This window comes from Hippichthys cyanospilos, chromosome 5 (genome assembly GCF_059441005.1).
Source record: "Hippichthys cyanospilos isolate Australia breed blue-spotted pipefish chromosome 5, RoL_Hcya_1.0, whole genome shotgun sequence".
Classification (NCBI taxonomy): domain Eukaryota; kingdom Metazoa; phylum Chordata; class Actinopteri; order Syngnathiformes; family Syngnathidae; genus Hippichthys; species Hippichthys cyanospilos.
Window position 1 is genome coordinate 1,225,376 of NC_142373.1, and position 24,287 is coordinate 1,249,662.

Below are 24,287 nucleotides of genomic sequence, written 5' to 3' on the forward strand. Positions count from 1 at the left end.
ACTAAAATAACCTGATATTATCATAATTACAATAAGCTATACTAATTATAATAACTATAATAAAAGTCCATTTCATTATACATTTATTTTTACTAAATATATATATATATATATATCTTATATATAAAATTATTGTTCATATTCTGTTCTTTTCATGTCATTTTATATCCTTTTGGTTACGCTCCTTGCAGTGCTGCAGTTTTATTTAAAATTTTTAGCCAATTAGAATTCAGCTAACTTGTGTCGCTATCCTGTGTGAAATCTGCCTTTTCCCGAAGCCAGGGCAATTGCATCAACACAGCGCGGGCTTCTGCGCAAGCGCAGATGGCTATGTCAGTGGCCCTAATGCTTAATAGACAGCTGTAATAGTCAATCGAGCCATAAGTTTGCCATCTAGAGGCCTCACGTTGAAATCAGCGTGACTGGATGCTCACTGCACGAAGGCGGTGCTACGTTGATCCACCATGTTTAGCGTTGGTAGTAGTTAAATAAAGTTATTGAAAAAAGAAAAGAAAAAACATGTTGCTCAACTGTAAGCTAACGGCAGCCATGACGCATAGCGTACATCAAAGCCAAACCCACAGACATTTTTCAGAAAATTCAAATCTACTCGCTTTTTTTTTAACCCACAATGGCTGAAGAAGAACAAAACAGAAATTGGGCCAACGTGACTTTTAGCATTGGCATCCATGTCAATACAAAAGGATTTTTTATTAGAAATGAAACACAGAAACTCTTTAAGCAAGTCATTAAAGTGTTTTTGAGGTAAGAAAGAAGAATGGATTTTGTGCTGGAAGAAGTGGGAGACACGCGTTTTGGTGAGTCGAGCATTTGATTCGTTTTTAATATGTTTTCGTCATTTTGTTTCATTCATATTCATTTGTATTTTAGCGAACAATCTTGTTTTAAGCTTGCCTGGTTTTGGTGTCATGTTCTGTCTGGATTTTCCCTGTTGTGGCTTCATTTTGTGGAGTTTGACTTATTTTGCTTTTGGGTTCATGTTGTTTTTCCCTGGTGTCTGTCGTTAGTGTAATTTGTGTCACCTGTCATGAGCGTGTTCCAGCTCTAGTGTAGCTCTAGTGTTTCTAGTTTCGCCCAGCTTCTGCTAGTGATGAATGGTTTTATTGAGCCCATCTCATCCTGCCTCCCTGCATTTTGGATCTACCTTCCCACATCCAACATGACACTTGGTGGATTTCATAAAACTTTATGGACAAATCATTTAAAATTATTATTAATTGTTTTAAGTATCACGTGTAAAGATAAGTTACATAACACAAATTTCTGTTGAGTTCAACAACATATTTATATGATAAATGTGTCAAATAAATGTCAATAAATGTCAATCAGTCCTGTATTATCCAGCAGATGCTACTGGAGTACAAACCTCAATACAGCCTAACTTTAAGATTATTTTCCTCGACTGTTAAGCAATTATGATCTTAAAATGGTATCACGTATGTACCGTTAATGTTCAAACCAACAATTGATCAAAATACAAAATGTTTTTTTTTCCATAGACGTCCTACGTACATAGCAGTATTCTGCCTCACACACCCACATTGAAAATGCAGCCCAACCACTCAATAACTTTTGGCAAGTGTGATGAGCTTTCCGGCCTTCTAGTGTAACTTGACTGCATGACTTTCAATTAATAACTTGTTCAAGTTCTGGTTATGTTCACCCATAAGTCCCTGTGCTCGATCATTTTTCTTGTTACATGCTGTGCATGAAATGAAGCTTTGGATAATGAATACTGTACTATACGTTTTTTTTTAAATCAGACTGTCACGTAAAATTAAGGATGGGCTTTTTTTGGTGAAAATTCAAGATGAATCCAAAATACACCATAATCCGTTCGTCCCTCTGTCCATCCTTATTTTCACATGCAGGATAGGGCTGTGGGTGCAAGTACACAGGGAAGCCACTTTGTCTAACTCTTTTAGGCAGATGCTTAAATATTCCCCTGGCTAACCAGGTCATCCCTGGGACCTCCTCGCAGTGGGATGTGCCCACCAGGGAGGCATCCAGGAGAAAGCCAAACATGATGCCTTATATTCCATTGGTTTTACTTGTTCTCAGAATTTAAATAGTGGGCATTCAGAAGCTAAAAGTGACCTTTGCCATGATTATCTGTGCATTATCCTAACAACATATGGCCTACCACTGCCTTTGACGGGACTCAGCAAAAACATTGGTATATAGTATGCAAGAGTTGTGTGTGCGAGCGTGGTGGTGGTGGCGATGGTGGTGGTGGTGGTGGTGGTGGTGGGGGGGGGGGGGTTCTTTTGATTATACAAGTGCTTTACGCTTAGTCGACCTAAAGGACATTGGGGGCAAATGACAGTCGGTCACAGATGGCTCTTTGTGATGAGCTGGTGCCTTGATCAACATCCGCTGTATGAGCTTGTTCCAGATTCTTGGCAAGTGATGTTAAAGGGACAATGTGTAAGATTTAGACAGTTTTTCATTACGGACAGAAGGATGTGCTGCATTTACCATTGTCCGTAGCTATAACAGACATGGTAGCCTCCGGAGGAGTGCCACCCCCCATGAAATATCATTTCATGATAACTAGACCAACGATTATATCTAAAACATATTGTTGGTCATTAAGAACACAAATATTTGCAAGTTTTTGAAAAATATTATCATTTAATTAATTCCCTTTGAATGAAAAACGTTCTAAATCTTACACATTGTCCCTTTAAACAATATAGTATCCTATTCATTCGGTTTGTCCTTGGAACAATTTAAATCAGTGAGTAACAATCCTTTATTTTTATTATTTCTTTAACATGTTAAGCCATTTGTTTAAAGTCGACCTGAAAACTTTACATATTTGTTGATAAGATGTCCAATAAAAATACAGATGAATTTTTTTTTCTAATGCAACAGTTAGTGTTTCGTATTAACTGTGAGCTCATGTTAATACAAATTATACAGTATTTGTGATTAGCATTTTTGCCATAACTTTGGAGGCCAGGTTTGACAAAAATATTTTTTTTTGTTCATTTTTTGCGTAATCAAGGTTTATAGATTGTGGAATTGTTTGCATTTTTAAATAAGATCTGTTTTTTTCCATGACTCAGAAATGACACCGATTACATTACGGTATTCAATTTGATCGCATTACACAACGCTGTACTTCCGCCGATGAGACACAAGAAGGGTATCGCGATATTTCCGACCCCGCTCTACTGTCAATACTGATGATATCTCGCGTTACCTGGAGATCCAGCGTCTCATTCCAGCACGGTCAACCCCGCCGACAGCAGCAACAGCGGCCGCTTCTTTTCGAAACTTAAGTTTAAGATTAACATAAGTGCCGGCGTTTTATTTATTTTTAAGTGGACGTCTTTGTCTCGTCAGCTCTTTAAACCTGTTTTGTTCTCGTTTTGTCTAAACAGAAGAGGAAACAAACTTGCTGTCTAGCCCGGTCGCGCTAACAAAGAAAAAAAAACCTTTCTCCTCAGAAAATAATCCCCATCTACTCTCTAGTTATGAGTCATGTGGTCGTTGATAATCCACACGGTCTAGATCAGCAGGTGAGTCTTTTTTCCGTTGTTTACTTCCGACTTTTTGTGTTAAAATGTCGCGGTTTGCCGTCAAGCGCGTCTGGTGTCGAGCCGCGATGTTAGCTCGAGTTAGCGCTAACATGACTAGCAAAATGGAGGCGACGATTTCGCTTCTTAGGGAAGATTGCGATGGCGGATGCCTCCTAACAATCCGCCCAAGTTACTTCTTCTCACGACTGCTACTTTTTAACTGACTAGGTTGGCTGGCTATTCTTAAACATTTTTTTTCTCACGATGTCAAGTGTTCACATTCCGTCTATCGTCAATTAAAATCGTTTACCGGCCGGTTTAGCAGGTTGGCTACTATTGGGCCTTCTCAACCTGAAACGTGGCGCAGAAAAAAATGAACCGTTGGCAGCGGGTTTAGAAGGCACGCATACTAGCCAGACTTAAGATACTAACAATCGCGATTGGCGCGTTAATAGTGTCGACAGTAAATTCCGAAAGACTTGTCGCAGTTTTTTTAATTTGTTCGGAGCATTTCCTGGTTTGATGGATGTCCCCTAATACCCCTGGACGAGTATCCTATAGCTACGTCTCTGTCGCATCATGAATTAAATAATTGAACATTGTGTCTTCTGTTCTGCCCACAACGTTACAAAGGGTTTGTTTCAACACAACGCTTCGTTAAAATTTCATATTTGTGTCTTTTTCTTTGTAGCTTGCTGCCCTAGACTTGAACTCTGTTGAGGGACAAGGCGGAGGAACTGGCAGTAAGTATTTGTTTAATCTTGAATGGATTTTTTTCTGTCTTTTATTGAAGTGCGCCTGAGCTGCAGTGATTTTTCACATTTGAAGAATGTGACTTGTGTGGTATGCAGGGATCCCACCATGACTAAATTTGTATAGTAGTTCTCGATTGATCACTTTAAAGGGATAGTGTGTAAAATATAGAGCGTTTTTCAGTACGGACAGCAGGAGGTGCTAGGTGTTGCATTTACCATTGTTCGTAGCTATCACTAACATGGCTGAAGTGCCACCCCCCAGGTAATATAATTTAATGATAACCAAACCTGTGATAATATTTAAAACATACTCTTTGTCATTAAGAACACACTCATTTGCAAGTTTTTGAAATTTACAATCATTTATTCTTTTTTTAATGAATCTTACACACTGTCCCTTTAAACAATATAGTTTGTCAATATGGTTTGTCCAAAGAACATTTTAAATTATTGAGAAAAATCCTTTATTTCTATTGTTTGTTTTACACGAAAAGCCATTTATTTGGAAGTTGAACGTATTGAACACATTGCACAAGTTGTGCAATAAAAATACAGATGATTTCTTTTTAATGCAACAGCTAGTTATTAGAATTTTGTCATTCCTGTGAAGTGCTCTTTAACCGTTACTGACCAAACTTTTTAGACTGAAATGTTTACTTTCCTGTCTGCAGGACGTTACATTCCACCTCATTTGAGGAACAAAGATGGTCCCAAATCTGGTGAGTTTTCAATGTAGCCTTCAGGAACACCATCATCACCTTTTTTGTTTTCCTTGTTTTCAAGTTCCCAAGATTGTTGTGAAGGGAACCAAGCAAAGGAAAACGGAATGAAGCGTATAGTCAATCTTTTTCAACAAATTTCATTGGGTCTACTTTAACGACTGAGAGTACAGTAAAATAATTTTTTTTTACAGTACACAGCGTGAAAGTGTATCACATCATTCAATTTTGAGGATAGTTGTATTTATGAACTACAAAATCGAGTTGACATAAAAGTTATGCCCTCTACTGCCCATTCTGATTACATTCAATATTTGTGCCAAACATGCTCATTTGTTTAGTTTACTTTCCCCGGCTGCAATGTCAGCCTTTGACACATAGTGTGCGAGGAAAAATCGATTTGCAATATTTTACACTTGAATAGATCCTTGAAATCATCTTGTGTAACACGCTTGACAATTTCTTCGTTTCTTTTTTTCCCCTTACTGTGTTCTTATTCCACAGCAGGAAATGCTTATTCCGCTGCTAGACAGTGCGGTTATTCAGTGGCACCAGTAAATCTCTGTAAGTCCCTTCTCTGCTTTTGCTGAGGGCAAATCTGCATTTCCACGTGCATGAATTAGCCATAGCAAAGTCAGTGTGAAGGGGCGGGACAAGGTTAGACTAAGATGGGTACCCCACTTCTATTTCAACCATGGGTTCAACAAATGCGCTGTGCTGCTTGGATGCTTGAAGGCTACAGTTCATCATGACTAGGCAATAATGCATTTATGTAATGTGTAGATGGTTACCCCCCCCCCCCCCCCCCCCCCCCTAAAAAAAAAAAAATCTGTACAGTGGAACATACTGAAACCATATAGTATGAAAGCACACCCTAACCCGCCCACCCCTGATCAATACCGTGGTACCTCCGAATTGGAACACACTTAAACCATGTATTGAATGAATGAATTAAACCAAAACCATTGAAACCCATATGGGTAGGCTCTAGTCACATATATAATTAAACAAAAATACCAATAATCATTGTTAATATCTACTCTGTGAATGGTTTTTAATACTTATTTAAATTTGTAATTCATAAATTCTAATTACATATCATGCATATTTAACCATGGTATACAGTATTAATGTAAAACTACACACCATTTCAAGAATACACTAGTCTCCATGGGATTCAAAACCACACATGGTCATTTTCATGGCAATCATGCATTAAGCGCTCGGCAAACCAGAATTTGCATTTAGGAGCTTTGTGAAAGTGTGGATGAATCTAACAGCTATTGTTATTTCTTATGTTTAAATTATTCCTGTTCAAAACTAAATAAAGCTCTTGGCCAGTTCAACTGTTGACATTGGTCAACTTGTTAATTGTGTTTACATTAACCCTTTAATGGGATACAGAGGCTAAACGGGCAAGCGCGGCCTTTATTAGGCACACGCTTTTCTATTTTTAAGTCCTTAACAGGCAAGAATTTTCAGGATTTTAAAGAAATTTAGGCGCACGTTAGAATTTAAGCAGTGGCTGTTCAAGACTCTTTCGGACGTTTTGCCTGTTCAGTCTATCAGCTGAAAACGACCGCCGTGCCTAGTAAAGGGCTAAAATCTTGTGTATGAAATTGATAATAGTTTGATGTTCTGAGCAACCAGACTCAATCTTAAACTATCATTTGGTTGGCTGCAATTTCCTGCATCAGTCACAGTTGCTTACCTTCCTCAATACTTATCTTCCGTGTCAATCAATACTGAAAAAATACCAAAGCTTGTTGCCTTGGGAGCATTTTCCCTGAAAATTTGGTTGAACTCCGAGTCATGCCGCTGTACCATCAAGACCATTTGTCACTTGCGGTGTTTCACAAGTTCCCAAAGAAATAACTCTGCATCAGGATGGGATGACCCAGAAATTGGTAACTATTAGTACTGAGTCAAGGCCTCACCCGCTCATTTTGCGTGAGTCGGTCACTCCACGTGAGTCTTTTTATAGCCTCCTTCCCTACATTTGCTCAGGTTACCCAAGACTGGCCTCTCAAGAGGTTGCCCTTTACCATGCCTGCAGCGGGGGCTGGCGAAATACATGTGGTACGCCCTGGCATGCCCTCTTGACTCTACAGTGGGTGTTTTTTGCCAAAAACCACAGAAGCATGGTGCTGGTGCCTTTCGATAAATTATTGCACTGCATCACTTGTGGCTTTTTTTTTTAAACTAATACAACAAAAAGCCCCCAGGGGTCACCAACTCCAGTCCTCGGGGGTACCTATTTACCATGTTTCTGATGCAATCCCCCTCTGATCCACCTGATTTAAATAATCAGGATAAATATCCAGCTTTTGTCGAGCCCCCTGGTGGGCTGATCTTTTGAATCTGATGCATTGGTGGAGGTTGCACCATAAACATGCTGGACAGGTGCTCTCAAGTACAGGAGTTGGTGTCCCCTGCTTTAGACATTGTTTGGGCTCATTTTTCATTACAATCAAGATTTAGACAAAGATTGCTGTCATCACACGTAACTTTCGCTATGCCATACTCTGCTTTTAATAATTCTTATCGTGGCTTGACAAATTAAAAGAACATTGACTTACAGCTTTTATTGGATTTTGTGCTGAATTAAACTTTAATCTTGGTCCATTTTAGTTCTGGTTTAACTTAATTTAAAAGTTTGAACACAAGCATGTGTATTGTTTCTATTTATTATATATTGCATTATAATTAATCATGTGATGGGAGTTAGCCTCACTTCAAGGTTGTTGTTATTTCTGATCAGTTAAATTTCCTTGACGAGAAGTTATGCCTCTACCTTCCCAAAACTGTTGCGCCTTGGCTGTTGGCACAGAAATGTTACTATCAATTTGCAAGTTGGGGGGGAACATTTGGAAAAACGAGGGCTGTACTTCAGATATCAAGTGAAATTATTAATGTTAGCATCTACTGGTTAAAATGTGTTTGCACTGGATTTGTGATTGTGTTACTTGTGCAATATCCATCCAGTTTTCTATAGCTGCTTATCCTCATTAGCGTGGCAGGAGTATCTGGTGCCGAAAAAGTAATCTAATAATACCATTGTGTAATTAAAAAATGTGCAAGGAGTTGGCTCTTTTTATATGGCCGTGAACATGACTTGTCAATTGAGGTTCCACGGTATACAGTTTTTTGGCGTTACTTATCAGAATGTCTGAGAACAAAGCAAAAAAGGTGAAAAAAACGTGAATAGTAGACTGCATAGTAAGATGAAATACTCTTAATTACTGTTCTGCATAATTGTACCGTGCACTCAAACAAACAATTTGCATACCACGTCGTGTTTTGTGGGACTTTTCATCGACTCAAGTTTGCTGTTGGTAAAGCGTATGGTAGGATCCGCAATAAAAATGCAAATGTGTCTTCAGGAATTTGTTTGATCCACTGACTATGGCAGCTTGCTTACACCCTGCTGTAAAGATCAAGTGTCCAAATGGCTTTCTGGTGCAGCAGTATTTGGGCACATGTTTTGTGTCTGTGTAAACATGTGTGAGAAACAAGTGACTGCAGTCAGCAGAAGCAGTTGGGTGGAAGTCTTTGCAATCATTTCACTTGCTTGGTTGAAGGATTACAGCTGCTCTTGATGTTACCACTGTTCCGGAAATATTCATTTGGGGGCATGATTCAACTAATGATTTTCCCTAATCAAGTTTTAATCCAGTATTCCCTATGTACAGTAGTATTTACAAACATAGCAGATAATTACATGATATAATGTGTATTGTCTATACTATATACTGTACATTGTATTGTCAATAATGCAACACAAAAGAGGCTATGTGTGGGTGGCGGGTCTTTTGTGAGATTTATTAAAAGTATAATATAGCAAGAAATGACTTAAGATCATGATTTCAACCCTAAAACAAATCCTTCAACCCTATTTAGATGTTTGCACTGCATCGACTGTGCATACACGTTTGTATGTTTTGGGCTGTTTTGGTGTGTGAAAATTTGCAGTGCTTCCACTTAGTAAACAATCTGAGATAGCCCTGACTTCAGATTCTATCATTGGTGTGAGTTAATACATTTTGTTACAAATTGAATAATGCAACTTGCGTGTCATTTTGTGCTGCCCAGCAACGCATATTCCCCCCCCCCCCCCCCCCCCCTTATCACATACACATAGAATCTGTTTGACGACTGTGCTGCGCCCTAAATGCCTTGTGAAAAGATTGTACTCTGTGCTCATTTTATATCTGAAAACTGTTTGGTCCCCGGGACTCACAATACTAAAAACTATAGGCCCCGACAAATGTTTGACTCACAAAATTTGCGCGGTAAAAAGGTCAAATTAAGTCCAAGGTTCCATGTACATTTACAAGTTATGAGCACCAACAGATAAAGGAATGTCAAAGTAAATATATGTATATGGCCCACAACTTGATAGGAAAAATGTTTTTCCTCCTGAAGGTAGAGGTTTTGAGAAGCACTGGACCATCCAGAGCAGGAGTGTCAAACTTCTTTAAGCTTGCTAAGAGGGCCAGACCAACAAAATCATGGTATACATTCATATAACTTTAAAACAAAAACTTCAAATGTATTATTCATTTTTAATACTGTCCAAAATAAAGCAAGTACAGCATCACTATCAATCATAAAACATTTCAAGCTTTTCATTTATTAAAAAAATTCGGCTCATTTTTGTACTTCACTAAATTATCTCGTGGGCTAGTTTGAATTCTGTTTGCGGGACAAAATGTGGACCGTATGTTTGCCGTCAACTAACATACGCTCAATGATGGGTTCTCAAAATTATCTTTGCACTTTGCAGCCAACCGACCACAAGCAACATTGTGTTTCATGCAGCTACAGATGAAAAAAAAAAAGATTATTTAGCCATGTGTGGATTGTTAGTGTAGAATTAATGCAGAAGCATTGAATTACTATAGTAATGCAAATACCCCCGACAGCTCGTACAGCAATTGGATATGGTTGTCTTGACACAAAGAATAACGTTAGCTAACTTACCGTGAACTTAAGACACTTACTGTGTGTTGCCTAGGTTCGTTTACCTCCCTCATTCCTCGCTGCTGCGGGTGAATAACTTGCTGATATCCATCTCAAATTTACACTCATTAAAGTCGACAAAATGATAAACTTGACTAAAAATGATGAACAAAAAGAGAAACGTAGACTTTTTGCGATCTTCCACTTGACGTGGCACGTGACAATTAGCATATTAATTGGCCATGTGTACAATTTTTATGTTGAGTGAATACAGTATCAATGAATTACTATACTAAGTAGTATGCAGCATGTGCTCTCTGAAGTAAATGTGTTTTTATTGATGACATTTTTACTGAAGTAGCATATGCTCTAGCTACTGCAGCAGTTACGACACTAGCATGTGCCCCAGTGAAATGTGTCCGGCAACACGTCTGCTTGTAAAGGAAGTCTGGCTATGCTTCAAAATAAAACATAGAATATCAAGTAGAGCAGGGGTGTCCAAACTTTTTGCAAAGTGGGCCAGATTTGGTGTGTTAAAAATGTAGGGGGCCAACCTTGGCAGGCGTCCTTTACATATAACAGCAATTAATTTAAATACATTTCAGCGAGCGGTTCTGTGTTAAACATTTGCTTTTTTATTTTAATTTCAGGTATCTTAAGCATGTGTTTTGGTTCATTTGAAACATGCATAACAAAAATGAATTGACATTAAATATTGAAATTGAATATTCACTTCACTTTTTTAACACTAACTTTTTTGTAACAGTTGAACAGAAGTAATTGTACTCTTAGGTGCAGATTACATTTGAAACATAAAAAATATCTCACCATGGCAGTTTAATATTTAGAGTTTTTAAACACAATAACAGAAAAATGAACAAGTAACCATCATAAGTGCGGGGCTCACTTAAAATATGAATTTCGTAACTATAAATGTTGATTGGATTTTTAAATGGTTATTATTCTGGAGTGAAAACCAAAAAAAAAAAATTTTCAGATTTAGCGTAAATGAAAAATGACTGGTCCGCATGAGTGTGATGGGTGAAGCTGAGATCTGGAGTGCAAGACAAAGGCCAGGTGTGGCTCTATGGCAGTAGTATGGATGCGCAAGATGTCTTGTAAGTGAGAGTTCGATAGCCGTGTCCTCACACGGTTCTTATTTGAGTTCACCGAGTTAACCGAGAATGTCTTCTCACAAAAATAAGTCGACCCGAACATTTTCTTACCAAATGCTCGAATCTCTCGGAAACTTGTCTTTATCCAGCTTTCAGTAAAAGTTGGCGACATAAAGCTGCTGGTGCTGACCGCACCTCACTGCGTCACACTGCAGCTCAACTTTCCTCCTTTTGTTGATTGTCGCCATTTTCGAAAATTAGGGGCTCATACAGTCAATTACTCACACACACACACACACACACATCGGATGATGAAGTTGTCAAAAATGTTTGTTGAACGTCAAGTTTTGTTGAATAGAGTAGATGGATGATGATTTATATTTTGATACCAAAAAATTAAACGTCCAAGGGACACACGTTCATTTAAAAGTATGTGTCCCCCATCAAAAATTATGCGCCTGAGATGCGTGGGTGAGGGCAAATGAGAGCACTGTGTGCTGCTCTGATACGACTTCTGATTAGGGGGTAACGGCAAGTTGACGTTATCCCTTCAACATCTGTGCTGTTTAAACAAAATCAAGGAAAGGAGGCAATTATGCATTCATTAGAGTTTATGTTCAGAATAAATGGGGACGTAAGAAACATGGTAGATTTTTATGATTTCTGTCGATATTTGCATCTGTAGACGGGTCACTTTTTTCCCTGCTTGATTTAAACTATGTAAATTCCACAAGTTTTCTTTAATTCCTGCCATCCTTCAATAATTTAATATTTAATTAGAAATGGGCTCATTGTTAGTTTTTATTTATTTATTTATTGCAAATTTAAAGTAGTGGGCAACGTGCATGTAGGTTATTTTTTGCTGACTGATGCATTTTGTTTTGTAAATTCCTTTTAAGATTCGTCTGGATGGGATGGTGGTCGCAGCAACGGATTTGTAAACGGCTACCACGACAATCGCTCAAACGGGGGTTTTGGAGGTCGTGGACCCCCTCGTCATGATAGAGGTGGGTGTGGCTCATGTTAATTAGTCATTGCTACAGTAGTGGTGGGGAAACCCTGTCTTGGTTTAGAACATGGCTCCCTGTAGTCACATATGTAGGCCATTAGGTACTATTACTGATTAATAGATAAATTAAAATTTAAGCCAAAGCTATTTAGGGATACTTGAGCAATAATTGGGTACCTCCAGCTAAACTGAAATCCCTGAACAAGGATACTGATAGGGGTTTTTTATTTTTATTTTTTTTTTATTATTTTTTTTTTTGCTCCCTTCTAGGATTTGGTGGTTATGAGAACAAGGATGGCAACTGGGGTGGGCAGTCCAGAGACAACGCCTTCAACAGCTTTGGAGGACGAAACGACAGGTCCAAGTCTGCCTTCTTTAATGATCGTGGAGCAGGCTCAAGGGGAAGGTGAGATCCTAGTTTTAATTACATTCATTAAAATTTATTCTACTCCTTAAATCTCTTCTGGCCTAAGTAGAACCAGGCAACCTCACCGGTGCAATCAGTCATTAAAATGTCACGGGAAACGGAAACGAACCAAACAAACAAAGGAAAAAAAATGTGCATTTCACTTTACAAAAGCCTGACTGCATGTTACATTTCATTAACTTTTTACTGTTTGTGAATTTACTATGAGTTATTCAAAGAATAATTTCTAGTTGTAATTTGTAGTAAACCAATACTATATTATAATGAATGCTTTATTTTTTTTGAAAACCTTAAAACACAAATGCAGCAGTTAAAGCATGCTACAATTGTCTGATGGATGGGCTAAACTAGTGTTTTTATTCTTTAGGGTGGAAAAAAAATCATACATGACAGACAACTGCATTTGAAGGGCAAGAAAATGTAATCACCTGAGCAGTCTACTGTATATAACTATATACGAATGTACGTGTGCTGCAGTTGTGTATGCAGTAAACTAAATGTTAGCTGAGAATATGCATTTGTGTTGAATAGGCATGGGTTGATAACCATGTCGAAATGCATCAAACAGTTGCGTTTCTAAGCCAATTAATACACAGAAATTAGATTGGACGAAGGTTTACCACTTGAAATCAAGTGATGTTTAACACGCCATCAGTCCCTTTTTGGAACTTCCGAGATGTCTGTTTAAACGACACATCATAAAGGCAAACGTACGTGCTCAGTTTTGACCATAAGCACAAATTTATGCCCAAGCTGGTGAAATAAATTTGCCTTTAGGTGCAATTTGAAGGGTCACATGTGATAAGCATTCAAAGTTATTTTGAAACAATATCATTTTATAAGATTTTTCTATAAATCTAGTGTGCCTCCCAGTGGACATTCATGGTAACACGTTACAGTGTAGCTTTCCTGTAATAGGGTACTGGGAACAATTAAAAAACATTCAGTTCAGTTATTTATTTATTTATTTGTTCGTTCATTTAATTATCTGTACTAACATTATTCATATTTCTGAATGCACCAAATATTTTATATTTATTTTAAAAGTAAAATTGTGTTCAATGGGGAAAAAGCTATAATTTTAATACTGTGATATCTTTGCTCATGGTTATCATACCGTCAGAATCTCATATCAGACCACGCCATACTATGACTCATTGCTTATTATTCTTTACACTTAAATATACTTAGCTGATTCTCACTTTTGGTCTGGAGCTGCAGTAGAGAGGGGCTGTGTAGGCACAGCAAAGAGGGGCCGTGCAGGCACGCATGGTCTTCCATCGTGTGTTCTTCTTTCACCCAGATAACTAGGAATCAAAATTTAACACCGACGTTTTAATATATAAACAATTACGGACGAACAGGAATTATAGTCAGGGTTCAACTTGATTTATGGTGATTGGTGCCTAACCTTATCCTAAACATTTTGCCCATCCCTATTTAGGTACGAACGTGGTGGCTTTTCTGGTGGTGGAAACAGCCGTTGGACGGAGGAATCCAGAGACGAGGATTGGTCCAAGCCTACTGCTCCCAATGAGCGTCTAGAACAGTAAGCTACACAAATGTAACTTTAAACAGCCTGCCCGTTAAGATGGATCTGTGCTCATCTTCCACATGAACTTAATCTCATCCTCTAGTGAGCTCTTCTCCGGCAGCAACACAGGGATTAATTTTGAGAAGTATGATGATATTCCCGTGGAGGCCACTGGAAGCAACTGCCCTCCCCACATTGAAAGTGTGAGTTTGTCGCTGCCCGTTCTGTGGACCCATTCATGTTTATTGCACAACTGACTGAATTATTTTGGTTTAGTTTCATGATGTGGACATGGGCGAGATCATCATGGGCAACATCACCTTGAGTCGCTACACACGCCCCACTCCGGTCCAGAAGCATGCCATTCCCATTATCAAGTCCAAGAGAGATCTCATGGCCTGTGCCCAGACTGGTAATATTTGTTAATCTCATACATGCAAAAATCACCGGATCATACAACACAGTTTTGAATGTTATCTTTTGCTATGTGGTTTATATTAGGGTCTGGAAAGACTGCTGCTTTCCTGCTCCCTGTGTTGAGTCAGATCTATACAGATGGACCAGGAGATGCTTTGCAGGCGGCCAAGAATAGTGGACAGGTAACTTGTGTAGAAAAGCTCTCCGCTCAGCTTTGAGTGATATAGATTCAATGTAATGAGGCATGTATGAACCCAATAGGAGAATGGAAGATATGGCCGGCGCAAACAATACCCAATCTCCCTCGTCCTTGCACCTACCAGAGAGCTGGCACTGCAGATCTATGATGAGGCTAGAAAGGTGAGCTCATAAGCATAACACTGTCTATAGCTCTAATAATTAATGAGATACAATGGAAAGCTGTATTTTTAATAATAAAAATGACTGAGTGTGTTTCCTTGTCCAACTCTAGTTTGCCTATCGCTCACGTGTGCGTCCGTGTGTGGTATATGGTGGCGCCGACATTGGCCAGCAAATCAGGGACTTGGAGAGGGGCTGCCACTTGCTGGTTGCCACTCCAGGCCGGCTGGTAGACATGATGGAGAGAGGCAAGATCGGTCTCGACTACTGCAAGTCAGTATCACACCCATGTGCACTTTAAACTGAAGGGAATATTGGTATGTGTGCTTAAAGCAAGATGTTGATTTTCTTTCTTCCCCTCCCCCACCCCATCTTAATGTCTGTAGCTACTTGGTGCTGGATGAGGCTGATCGCATGTTGGACATGGGCTTTGAGCCACAGATAAGACGCATTGTGGAACAAGACACCATGCCGCATAAGGGCATCCGTCAAACCATGATGTTTAGTGCCACTTTCCCTAAAGAGATCCAGGTTTGTATAAAGTAGGCTTAGACATCCAATTGGTCTTCTATTTGATTAATTAATATGTTTTTGTCGCGGACATTTATTTAAAAAAAAATTAAATCAAAGTTGCTTAGCGAGGAAAAAGAAAACCTGCTTCTAGCACATTCAATGTGACAATGGCGCAGCATTCACTGACAGTGTGTGGGGAATTGTGAAAAACAAATATTTATCACACAAGAAAATGTAACGAATCTCCAAAGTTTACATTTATTCAGTTTTGCTCTAGTTTTTACATGGTTGCCAAACTGTTGTTGCGCCCTATTCATGGTAATACAGTCCTCACTACTTCGCGCCTTGCCTATTGCACCCTCCGTGCATCATGGATGCGAGGGAGAGCTATTTTGAGGAGAGATGTGCTGTAACTGTTTCTTGTAAGCCAGACAGACGAGGTAACTATAAATGCACTTGCCATGGATGCGGAAGTACTGCAGTATACATATTTACTTCAATCTTAAATTACCAAACCGGTGGTGATTCCGGTCCCAATGAACCGCGAAAAACGAAGGACCACTGTATCGAAAATACCAGAATTTGACCCCAGGGGTTGTACAGGGAACCAGCCGCTTCGTTCACATGTACTGGCATAAGGGAATGGTGTCACTTGGTAGGCAATAATAAAATAAATCTATTCATTCAACTTCTGCAAAATGAGCAGATATTCACCCTGGCGTCCCACTGCTCACCCATTGCGCCAACTATATTGACTTTAAATACAAACGTACTGCCTGAAACACCATCCCTGCAGTTGGTGTATGTACTGAAGCATTGATCTTCTCTCCAGATGATCCATAGGTTTTAACAGTTCTAAAAATTCCTACTGGGGTGTCAAACAAGTAACATGCATCACATGCTTGTTAGAAACAATACTGATGCATTCTGGAGACTTAGACAGGAAAGGAACTTGCCATTCTGACAATTGTTTCTTGGACTATGAATTCTTTCATTTTTGTGAGAGGTCATAATCAAAAACCTTTGATTAAAAAATTATAACTAATTACCTAGTTCTATTACCCCTTTAAAGAATGCAACACCTAATGACTAGTGCGTTTTTGTTTAGATCTTGGCACGCGATTTCCTTGAGGACTACATTTTTCTGGCGGTCGGTCGCGTTGGGTCTACCTCGGAAAACATCACTCAGAAGGTGGTCTGGGTCGAAGAGACTGATAAGAGGTCCTTTCTCTTGGACCTGCTCAATGCCACAGGTGAAACAACCTTTTCCTTTTTGGTTTGTGACTTCTTTTTTTTTTTTGCCGAAATGCACAACCAAAGTGTGCTCAGTGTTTCGAAAGGCTGTTATCATGAAGTCTGAATGCTTGTTACCAGTATAGGCTTACTTTGGGGGCAGGCGACTGTGCAGAAAGCCCGGTCACCCATGGTTTGTAGGTTTGTCTGATTTCTAATTTATCATTTTGAATTTAGTTTGTCATGACCAAGAAGAACATATTAGGATTATTACCAGTGTGTCCTTTCCATCAGAAATGCACCAAAGATGAATGTAGCTAATGCCTTTCTTTCTTTCTTTTTTTTTTTCATCTTCACAGGCAAGGACTCTCTGACTCTTGTGTTTGTGGAGACCAAGAAGGGAGCAGATGCTTTGGAGGACTTCCTCTATCATGAGGGCTATGCCTGCACAAGCATCCACGGAGATCGGTCCCAGAGAGACCGTGAGGAAGCTTTGCACCAGTTCCGCTCAGGACGCTGCCCAATCTTGGTGGCCACGGCTGTAAGTAATCCACTGGGGGGAAAAAAAAAAAATATTTATATCTATATATCAGTGCCAACTAGATTACAAAATTGTGATCTTTGTTTGGCAGGTGGCTGCCAGAGGTTTGGACATCTCCAACGTTAAGCACGTCATTAACTTTGACCTGCCCAGTGACATTGAAGAATACGTTCACCGTATTGGCCGTACGGGACGTGTGGGCAACCTTGGTACGAATTAATTTTCAGTTTATCATATCCTCGTGTTGGACTAAGGACTGTGAATTTTAGCTGGCAAAAATGACACTGTAGATGGGATAGGTGAGTGCCGACACAGCTATCAGACTGAGACCAGACCTTATTTTAAGATATCGGTACTCATGATGGTGGTTGAAACTGGTATTTGCCCTCTTCTTCTTTTTTTTTTTTTTTTTTTTTTTTTTTTTTTTTTTTAATGCTCAAATATCTGATGGATACTCATGAAACACTGATGCTGTGCAATGTTGGGTATTAATAGTACAAAAAAACTGTGTGGCAAGGAAAAAGAAAAATCACCTGCTTAAAGTGCATTCAGTCACTCTGGCGAGGTGTCCACTGACCACTTAAAATGTGGGAACTCAAACACACTCAACCGTACGTGCAACAAATGAATAACTTATGGAAATGAACAAAAGAAAATATTTGTTTCCGAAGATGAGATTACTACATTATAAATAGAATGATTTTGGGGAGGGGGGGACTACCGCACGTTCCTTAACATTTGTTTTGGCTTGTTTACGTACAGGTCTGGCCACGTCGTTCTTTAACGACAAAAACAGCAACATAACCAAAGACTTGCTGGACATTTTGGTGGAGGCCAAGCAGGAGGTACCCTCCTGGCTGGAGAGCCTAGCCTATGAGCACCAGCACAAGAGCAGCAGTCGCGGCCGCTCCAAGAGGTAAGGTCTGACAGTAGCACAACGATAGCTTAATCTAAATGTCAGGACATTTATGCGCTTGAATTCAGAGACTTTGAACATAATTAAATACTGATTCTAAACGTTTGATCTATGTATATATGTATTAGGACTGCACGATTATGTCAAATAATAGTCACAATTATTTTGGTCAATATTCAAATCACAATTATTCATCATGTTTGGTCAAATATGTCTTTATTGCATTTTTTTTAAACCGTATATATAAACAAGGCTTGATACATCAAAAAAAAATAAACTAAAAAGTAAATAGTTATGGCACAAACTTGGCACATAGGGCAACACAGCTAACTAACACGCTGGTTGCAAACCAATAAAAATAAAAAATGAAGCGAATCAAGCACACACGATAATAGGCCTATTACAATGCCTGCAACTGCCTTAAAGTTTTGTGGGGGGAGTTACAAAAATTCCAGAATCACTCTGAGTATGGACGTAGCAGTCACAATGTAATTTTTGGTCATTCCAAACCCATTTTTTTTTCAAATTTTATTCAGATTTTCCAAAATGGGCCTCATTTGACACCTAGCAAGGTATATATTAGGAATCAGGTGGGAAGCTCAACGCCATTTCACTCTGGTGCTGATGGGAGGCTGCTAAATGTACCCGAATCACTCGAAGTGAATATGGACTTAGCAGTCAAAATGTCATTTTTGGTCATTTCAAACTGAATTTATTCCAATTTCTTGCCAATTGAATTTTTCAAAATGGGTCTCAATTGACAGTGCAACATATTAGGGGGTGAGAAAAGCAGAGGCTTTTGTCATGCAAACGTGTCATTTTAACGCCTTTCAGGAGGAATTGAAACCGTCCGCGAAAACCAACTTCACTGATGTCATCAAGTCCCACTCTTGACACGTTTGCTGCGCTTTATACTCGGTGCGGTTTTCCCCCGCACTCACCTGATATTCTCCCATTCTGGTGGCAGTATGTGGAGCATACAAACAACAAAAGTAGATTCAAATGTTCGAAATTCTTTCCAGTTTTTTCTATATACATATCTCTGACTCCTCACCTTTTTGCATGCTCGTCAGGAGTTGTTTACAGTATCTACCTGCGAACTCCCTTCAGCAATAGTTAGTTCGCCATGTTTTCTGCCTGGCACTTCCGTGCGCTAAATTCCCGAAGGTACTCGTTGCGGAAAATCTGGCCAGTGCAGACACCAGAAAATGCGCCATTTTGCCGTGTGGAGAGGCGCTGAACACGCGTAACGTGTCAAGCTTAAACCAAGATGAGTCACCTTTTGAGGAGGCTGCCACTGCAGGCTGCGTTGCCCGTTAAGAGACGACGCGGGAGAGGAAAAAAGAAGCACTGCTGTCGAGTGACAAACAATCTAATTCACGAGAACGATATGCAGCTCAGACAGACTGCCCAAGCCGCGTCAATGAACAAACAAATGGGACGTGCATACTTAGCTTAGGTAAATTCTCCGTCACAGTAAAGTGACAACGTAAAGGATCACCTCTCACCTTCATGAGAATGATACACAGCCCTGAAAGCCAGTATACAAATTGGAAGACATGGAGACAAGAAAACTTCTACACAGAGATTGCATCCTTCCTGCAGTTTCTCACCACCTAGCAAGAGGGTGATTAGCTATCGATTCTCCACGAGCTTGTTTGTTAGCAACAAGTTGCGCCGTGTTCTCTTGCCTGCTTTAAATCTAAAGCTCTTTTCATTTTATAATGGTTTATCTTTTGTACCTCTGTTCTATTGTAGGTTCTCTGGTGGTTTCGGTGCCCGGGACTACCGACAAACACCTGGTGGATCTGGAGGCTTTGGTGGCAATCGCACTGGCCGAAGCTCCGGTGGACACGGAGGGAGCCGTGGCTTCGGTGGAGGTTCGTCATGTGCCTCGTCCATGGCTTTCCTTATTTTTTTTTTTCATTTTAAAGTATTGGAACGTGCAATCTGCAATAATGACACATGCTTCCAAAATACCCCATATCACCCCCCAAAGAAGAAAAAAAAAATCCTAAAGGAACTATTCTGTTGCCCACATTGCTTTTCTCACATTTTATTTAGAAGTAAAACAACGTAGGGAAATGTTTTTTTTTTTTTTTTTTTCTTTCTTGCTTGATTTGTAATTCAAAAGTGTTCCCCACGAATGCCACGCATTTAAGGCTCTATTTCTCTAGAATGCTTCATCCGTTTTTCAAATATCTTTCAGCCTTTTACTCAGGTTGAAGTGCTCTTTCTTTTTAGCTCAATATCATGCACCTTGTTTTGACTATTCGGCTTTCCCTAGTTGAAGTTGATCTAACGTTTGCGTGGTCTTTCTCATCCAGGCGGCTTCGGAGGCAACTTCTACGGCAACGACGGATACGGAGGAAACTATAGCCACTCGGGAAGTGTGGACTGGTGGGGCAACTAGTCGCCAAAGGAGTAGGTTGCCATGCCAACCCTGATGGGAAACCACATGTTTAAAATCAAAAACCGCCAGACCACAACAACCCTCCCTGTGTAGCCTCACAGACACACAGTACGTTAGCCAGCCTGGTCCTCGGCCGGGCGCTCCAAACAATCACAAAAGCGCAGCGTGACGCTAAGGGAAGTCGGCAGCAGCCGCACGTGTACACGCATGTGCATTGCAGCGGTGGTTGCACCTCTGAGTTTGAAGATGGACGCTGACATATGCACAGTCATTAGAAGAAGCATTTTTGGGGAGAAGAAATCCACCCAAAATTGCCAAACCAACAACAGGAGGATCACTTGTGTATTAATGTTCTCTGCCTGAATTGAAATAGGATAAATCTGTGTTCTTATTTCACCAGATGGAAAAACGGCCAAGAGCTCTAATTTTAGTTATGACTGTATAGTTTGGTGTCAAATATTCGAATGGTTAAAATTAAGAGGGAAAAAAAAGCTCATATATATAATCAAACCTTGGCAAAAAAAAATAAATAAAAAAACAAACAAAAAACTGGGGTGCTGTGGCTCTTTAAGTCACGATTCCATTTGAACTTCAAATTTTCTACCAAACAGCTGACGGACCCACTGTGCCGCTCTGAATTATCTTAATTTTAATTTCTTTTTTGCTCACTCTATCCTGAACTGGCTCCTTTTTGGTCTTTCTTGAAAAGAACCATGCCCCTTAATTGCACGTCATCCAGTTCAGTGCCAACAATGGCTGATGTTTCAAAGAACTTGTTACGCCACCATTTTGTTTTCCTTCTTATTTCAATTGACTTGACAGTGTTACGGCAGCTACCATGTTACCGAGCGCTAGCTACAGAAAGTGGGCGGTTGTTTTGTTCACATTTTTTTTTTCTTAAGCATTTTCGATGTACAAAATTGTAAAGAAAAAAAATTCATAGTTTTGCGTTTGCATCCAAACAAAAATATGCCTGCGTAAATTGTGAAAGTGGGCTGCATTAAAAGGACCACCGCATCATGGGGATGCATATACTGCAGCGTCGACCCCATCTTGCACCGTGATGGTCCACATGTGCAGGTGTTGTTTTTTGGTCAAGGTGAAAGGTCATGGAGTTGCAGGCTTAACAAACATTTTCACTTTTTCAAGCTGCGATTTGGGGGGCTGCTTTTGAAGCAGGGGTTGGACATCCGATTGGGGCAACGGTGAGGAAGGAAACCAATAGTTCAATCGCTTTCTGCCGGCTTTTCAGACAAGAAAAAGGTTCCCTACCCCTGCTTTAAAAGATTTCTGAGGTTTAATGATTCAACCCGAGGAGAATGAGGAGATGGGGCTTAGGTGAACAGGATGCAGTAGTCGTTGGTGTAACCACTGGATGGGGGTTGGGCTTCTTGTCCCCACAGCAAGGGTGGGGCGGGGGGTGATTTAAAGTACTGTCTGCACGGTCACACATCAGCACGTGTGCCCATGCTCGGATTCTTAATCAGGTGCATTGTGCCTTGAAAATGTTTTTTTTTTCCTTTTTTTTTTTTTTTTTTTTCCTTTTTTAATAGACAATGTTAATGCGAATTAAATCAGATGCACTGATCGTTTTGAGAAGCCGAGGCCGAATGGTGCTACTTGATTTTGCCGCGTCAAGACCCTCGTGTGTGCGCGTGCGTGCATATGTTTGTGCCCATCGAGTTTTACTAACATTATTTTTATTGCACATCCAGAGTTTTATATACCGGTAGATGTCTGGCTAATGTGTCCTTAGGCTTCCAAATGCAGTGTGTGAGGAATTGGGCAAGAGGGGAGGGGGGGGCTTAAAAACAAAACACAGAAAAACGCAGCTTGTTTACAAAGTGGGATGGGTTCTCAATGTTAAAAACCAGGATTTATTTGGGACCAGAGGGGATTTAGCAGTCGATGGGTGGGGAATTTAGCCATTTGCACAGATTTCTAGATTCTACTTTTGCTGCTAGTTTTTGTGTAATTTATTAAGCATTTTTGACAAATATTTATTTTTGTAAGCCTCAAAGTGATTCTTTGAAAGTTTCAGAAAACTTGACCAAAAGACAGTACAAAAAAAAAAAAAAAACACTGGCACTTGAATGTTGAATGTCACCTGTATGCGTGAAATTTCTATATTCCAGGTAGTGTGAGCTTTTTAATGTTCAAAATACATCGGACTCGGTACCTACTTGATAATAAAATCCACAGCTGTTTTCAGGGCCTCTGCAGGGCCAGTCATCTGATTTCTTGAAATTCTCCCTATTTGGTCTCAGAAAACAAAAACGTAAATTAGATTAAATTGAATAAAAAGAAACTAAAACATGCCAAGGTTTGGTATCAAACTGTCAAAGAGCAAATCTTATTTCTTAAATGTTGAAGTGTTCTGATTCTCCTACTGTGTGCATAATAACTTGATTTGGTCCGATTCTTTTTCTCCAGTGAATGTCTGGCACATGGCAATCCTAAAAGAAACGAACATGTGGTTTATTGTCATTGTTGTATTTGCATTATATATTTCTGCTCTCAGGTTCTGCAGGTGAAACGCGTCGAGCGGAAGCTTCCGGCCGTGTTGCCGCCATAAATGGCAGAACTGCAGAGCCCTTTAGATGTAGACTTTGCTTTCTGTATTAGCTTCCAGGCTAATGCGCAGCTTGGGAAATAACTGCTGCACATTGGGATGATTTTATCAGAATAAATATGTTTGAATGCAAAGGTTTCTGGAAAGCAAATTCCAGCATGTTTACTGTTTGTAGTAAGAGAGTGAAAGATGCCTGTAGCAATGCTGCCCCTTGCCTTTAAAAGGGGGCAACAGACGTTCAAATTGGTATTGATTGGATGGGCTTCGTTTCTTTTGAAGAAATTATATAAAGATTTCCTTTGTAATTGCTTTTTTGTCTGTGATCTTATTTCACTACACTCAAACTATTTCATTTATTTATTTTTAACAAATATCCCCTGCATTTTTTTCCCTCAACCTTGATTAATCCAGGACTTGCGTTACACATCTGAGAAGGGATGGTGACGAGAAATACAGTACTTGCTGACAACCGCTTTAAGGAGTAGAAAGTAATCCAAGCGGGTTGGAATGGGTTGTGGGATAAGTCCCATGTGTATTCTGGTGGAACGGAGGGAAAGGAACATTTATACAGTCGGGTCCATAAAAATTTGGGATACAGAAGCAATTCTTTATGACAAGATGTGCTCTAGCTGCTAGGTGTCAAACTTCAGTCCTTGAGGACTGCAATGCTTCATGTTTTCGATGCCTCTCAAATGAGGCTCATTTTGATAAGCTAATCATTTGAGTCAGATGTGTTGGGAAGAGTAACATGGAAAACATGCAGGGATGCCTCCCTAGAGAGCCACTTTGACACCTGCGCTAACTGCAGGCTTCATGTTTTACTGTATAGCAGAGCGTTCCGCTGACCTCTTAAAATATAATTCGGCTTGTGGCTGTTCCATGACCAAACTCAGAAAACGGGAGCGATGATTGAAAGTGAAACATGGAAAAAGGCAATTACTCCAAATAGCATGAAAACTGTCCTGCCCTTGTCCCATTTTGTCTAGTTTATTCCCCTGGGAAACATGAGCAAAGTGGGGGCTCAAAGCTGTAATCCCCCCTCAGTTGACCTGCATTTGCTTTTGCAATTTTGCACCTGCTGGAGATTTTTTAGGCAGCAAAAGCCCGCCACGTTTGACAAGAGTACATCCGCTGCTTTTCCACGATACCTGCCCCACTTTTGGCAGGTTTCGTCTGTGACACTCTGGATTGTGCATGGCCAGTGACACCCATTAAAATTGGCTCAGATAATATTTGGTATCACATACTGTAAA

General features: G+C 39.8%; 1 protein-coding gene across 1 annotated transcript; it reads left to right on the top strand.

Moving 5' to 3' along the window:
• The first annotated feature begins 3,246 nt into the window (after nt 1-3,246).
• LOC148423107 (putative ATP-dependent RNA helicase Pl10) lies at nt 3,247-23,339 on the top strand. Its single transcript, XM_088416070.1, has 18 exons — nt 3,247-3,548; nt 4,240-4,291; nt 4,975-5,022; nt 11,999-12,106; nt 12,379-12,514; nt 13,980-14,084; nt 14,173-14,272; nt 14,346-14,481; nt 14,571-14,668; nt 14,748-14,846; nt 14,959-15,119; nt 15,233-15,377; nt 16,468-16,612; nt 16,952-17,133; nt 17,225-17,342; nt 17,896-18,049; nt 19,808-19,929; nt 20,377-23,339. Exons 1-18 carry the CDS (start codon nt 3,504-3,506, stop codon nt 20,460-20,462), a joined length of 2,040 nt encoding a protein of 679 aa, XP_088272196.1. The 5' UTR covers nt 3,247-3,503; the 3' UTR covers nt 20,463-23,339.
• Nucleotides 23,340-24,287: the final 948 nt, after the last annotated feature.

Coding starts and splice junctions, on each gene's coding strand:
- LOC148423107 (XM_088416070.1), top strand. CDS start 3,504: ATGAGTCATGTGGTCGTTGATAATCCACACGGTCTAGATCAGCAG. Junction 3,549..4,239: donor CACACGGTCTAGATCAGCAG/GTGAGTCTTTTT, acceptor TTTTCTTTGTAG/CTTGCTGCCCTAGACTTGAA. Junction 16,613..16,951: donor GGACCTGCTCAATGCCACAG/GTGAAACAACCT, acceptor TCATCTTCACAG/GCAAGGACTCTCTGACTCTT.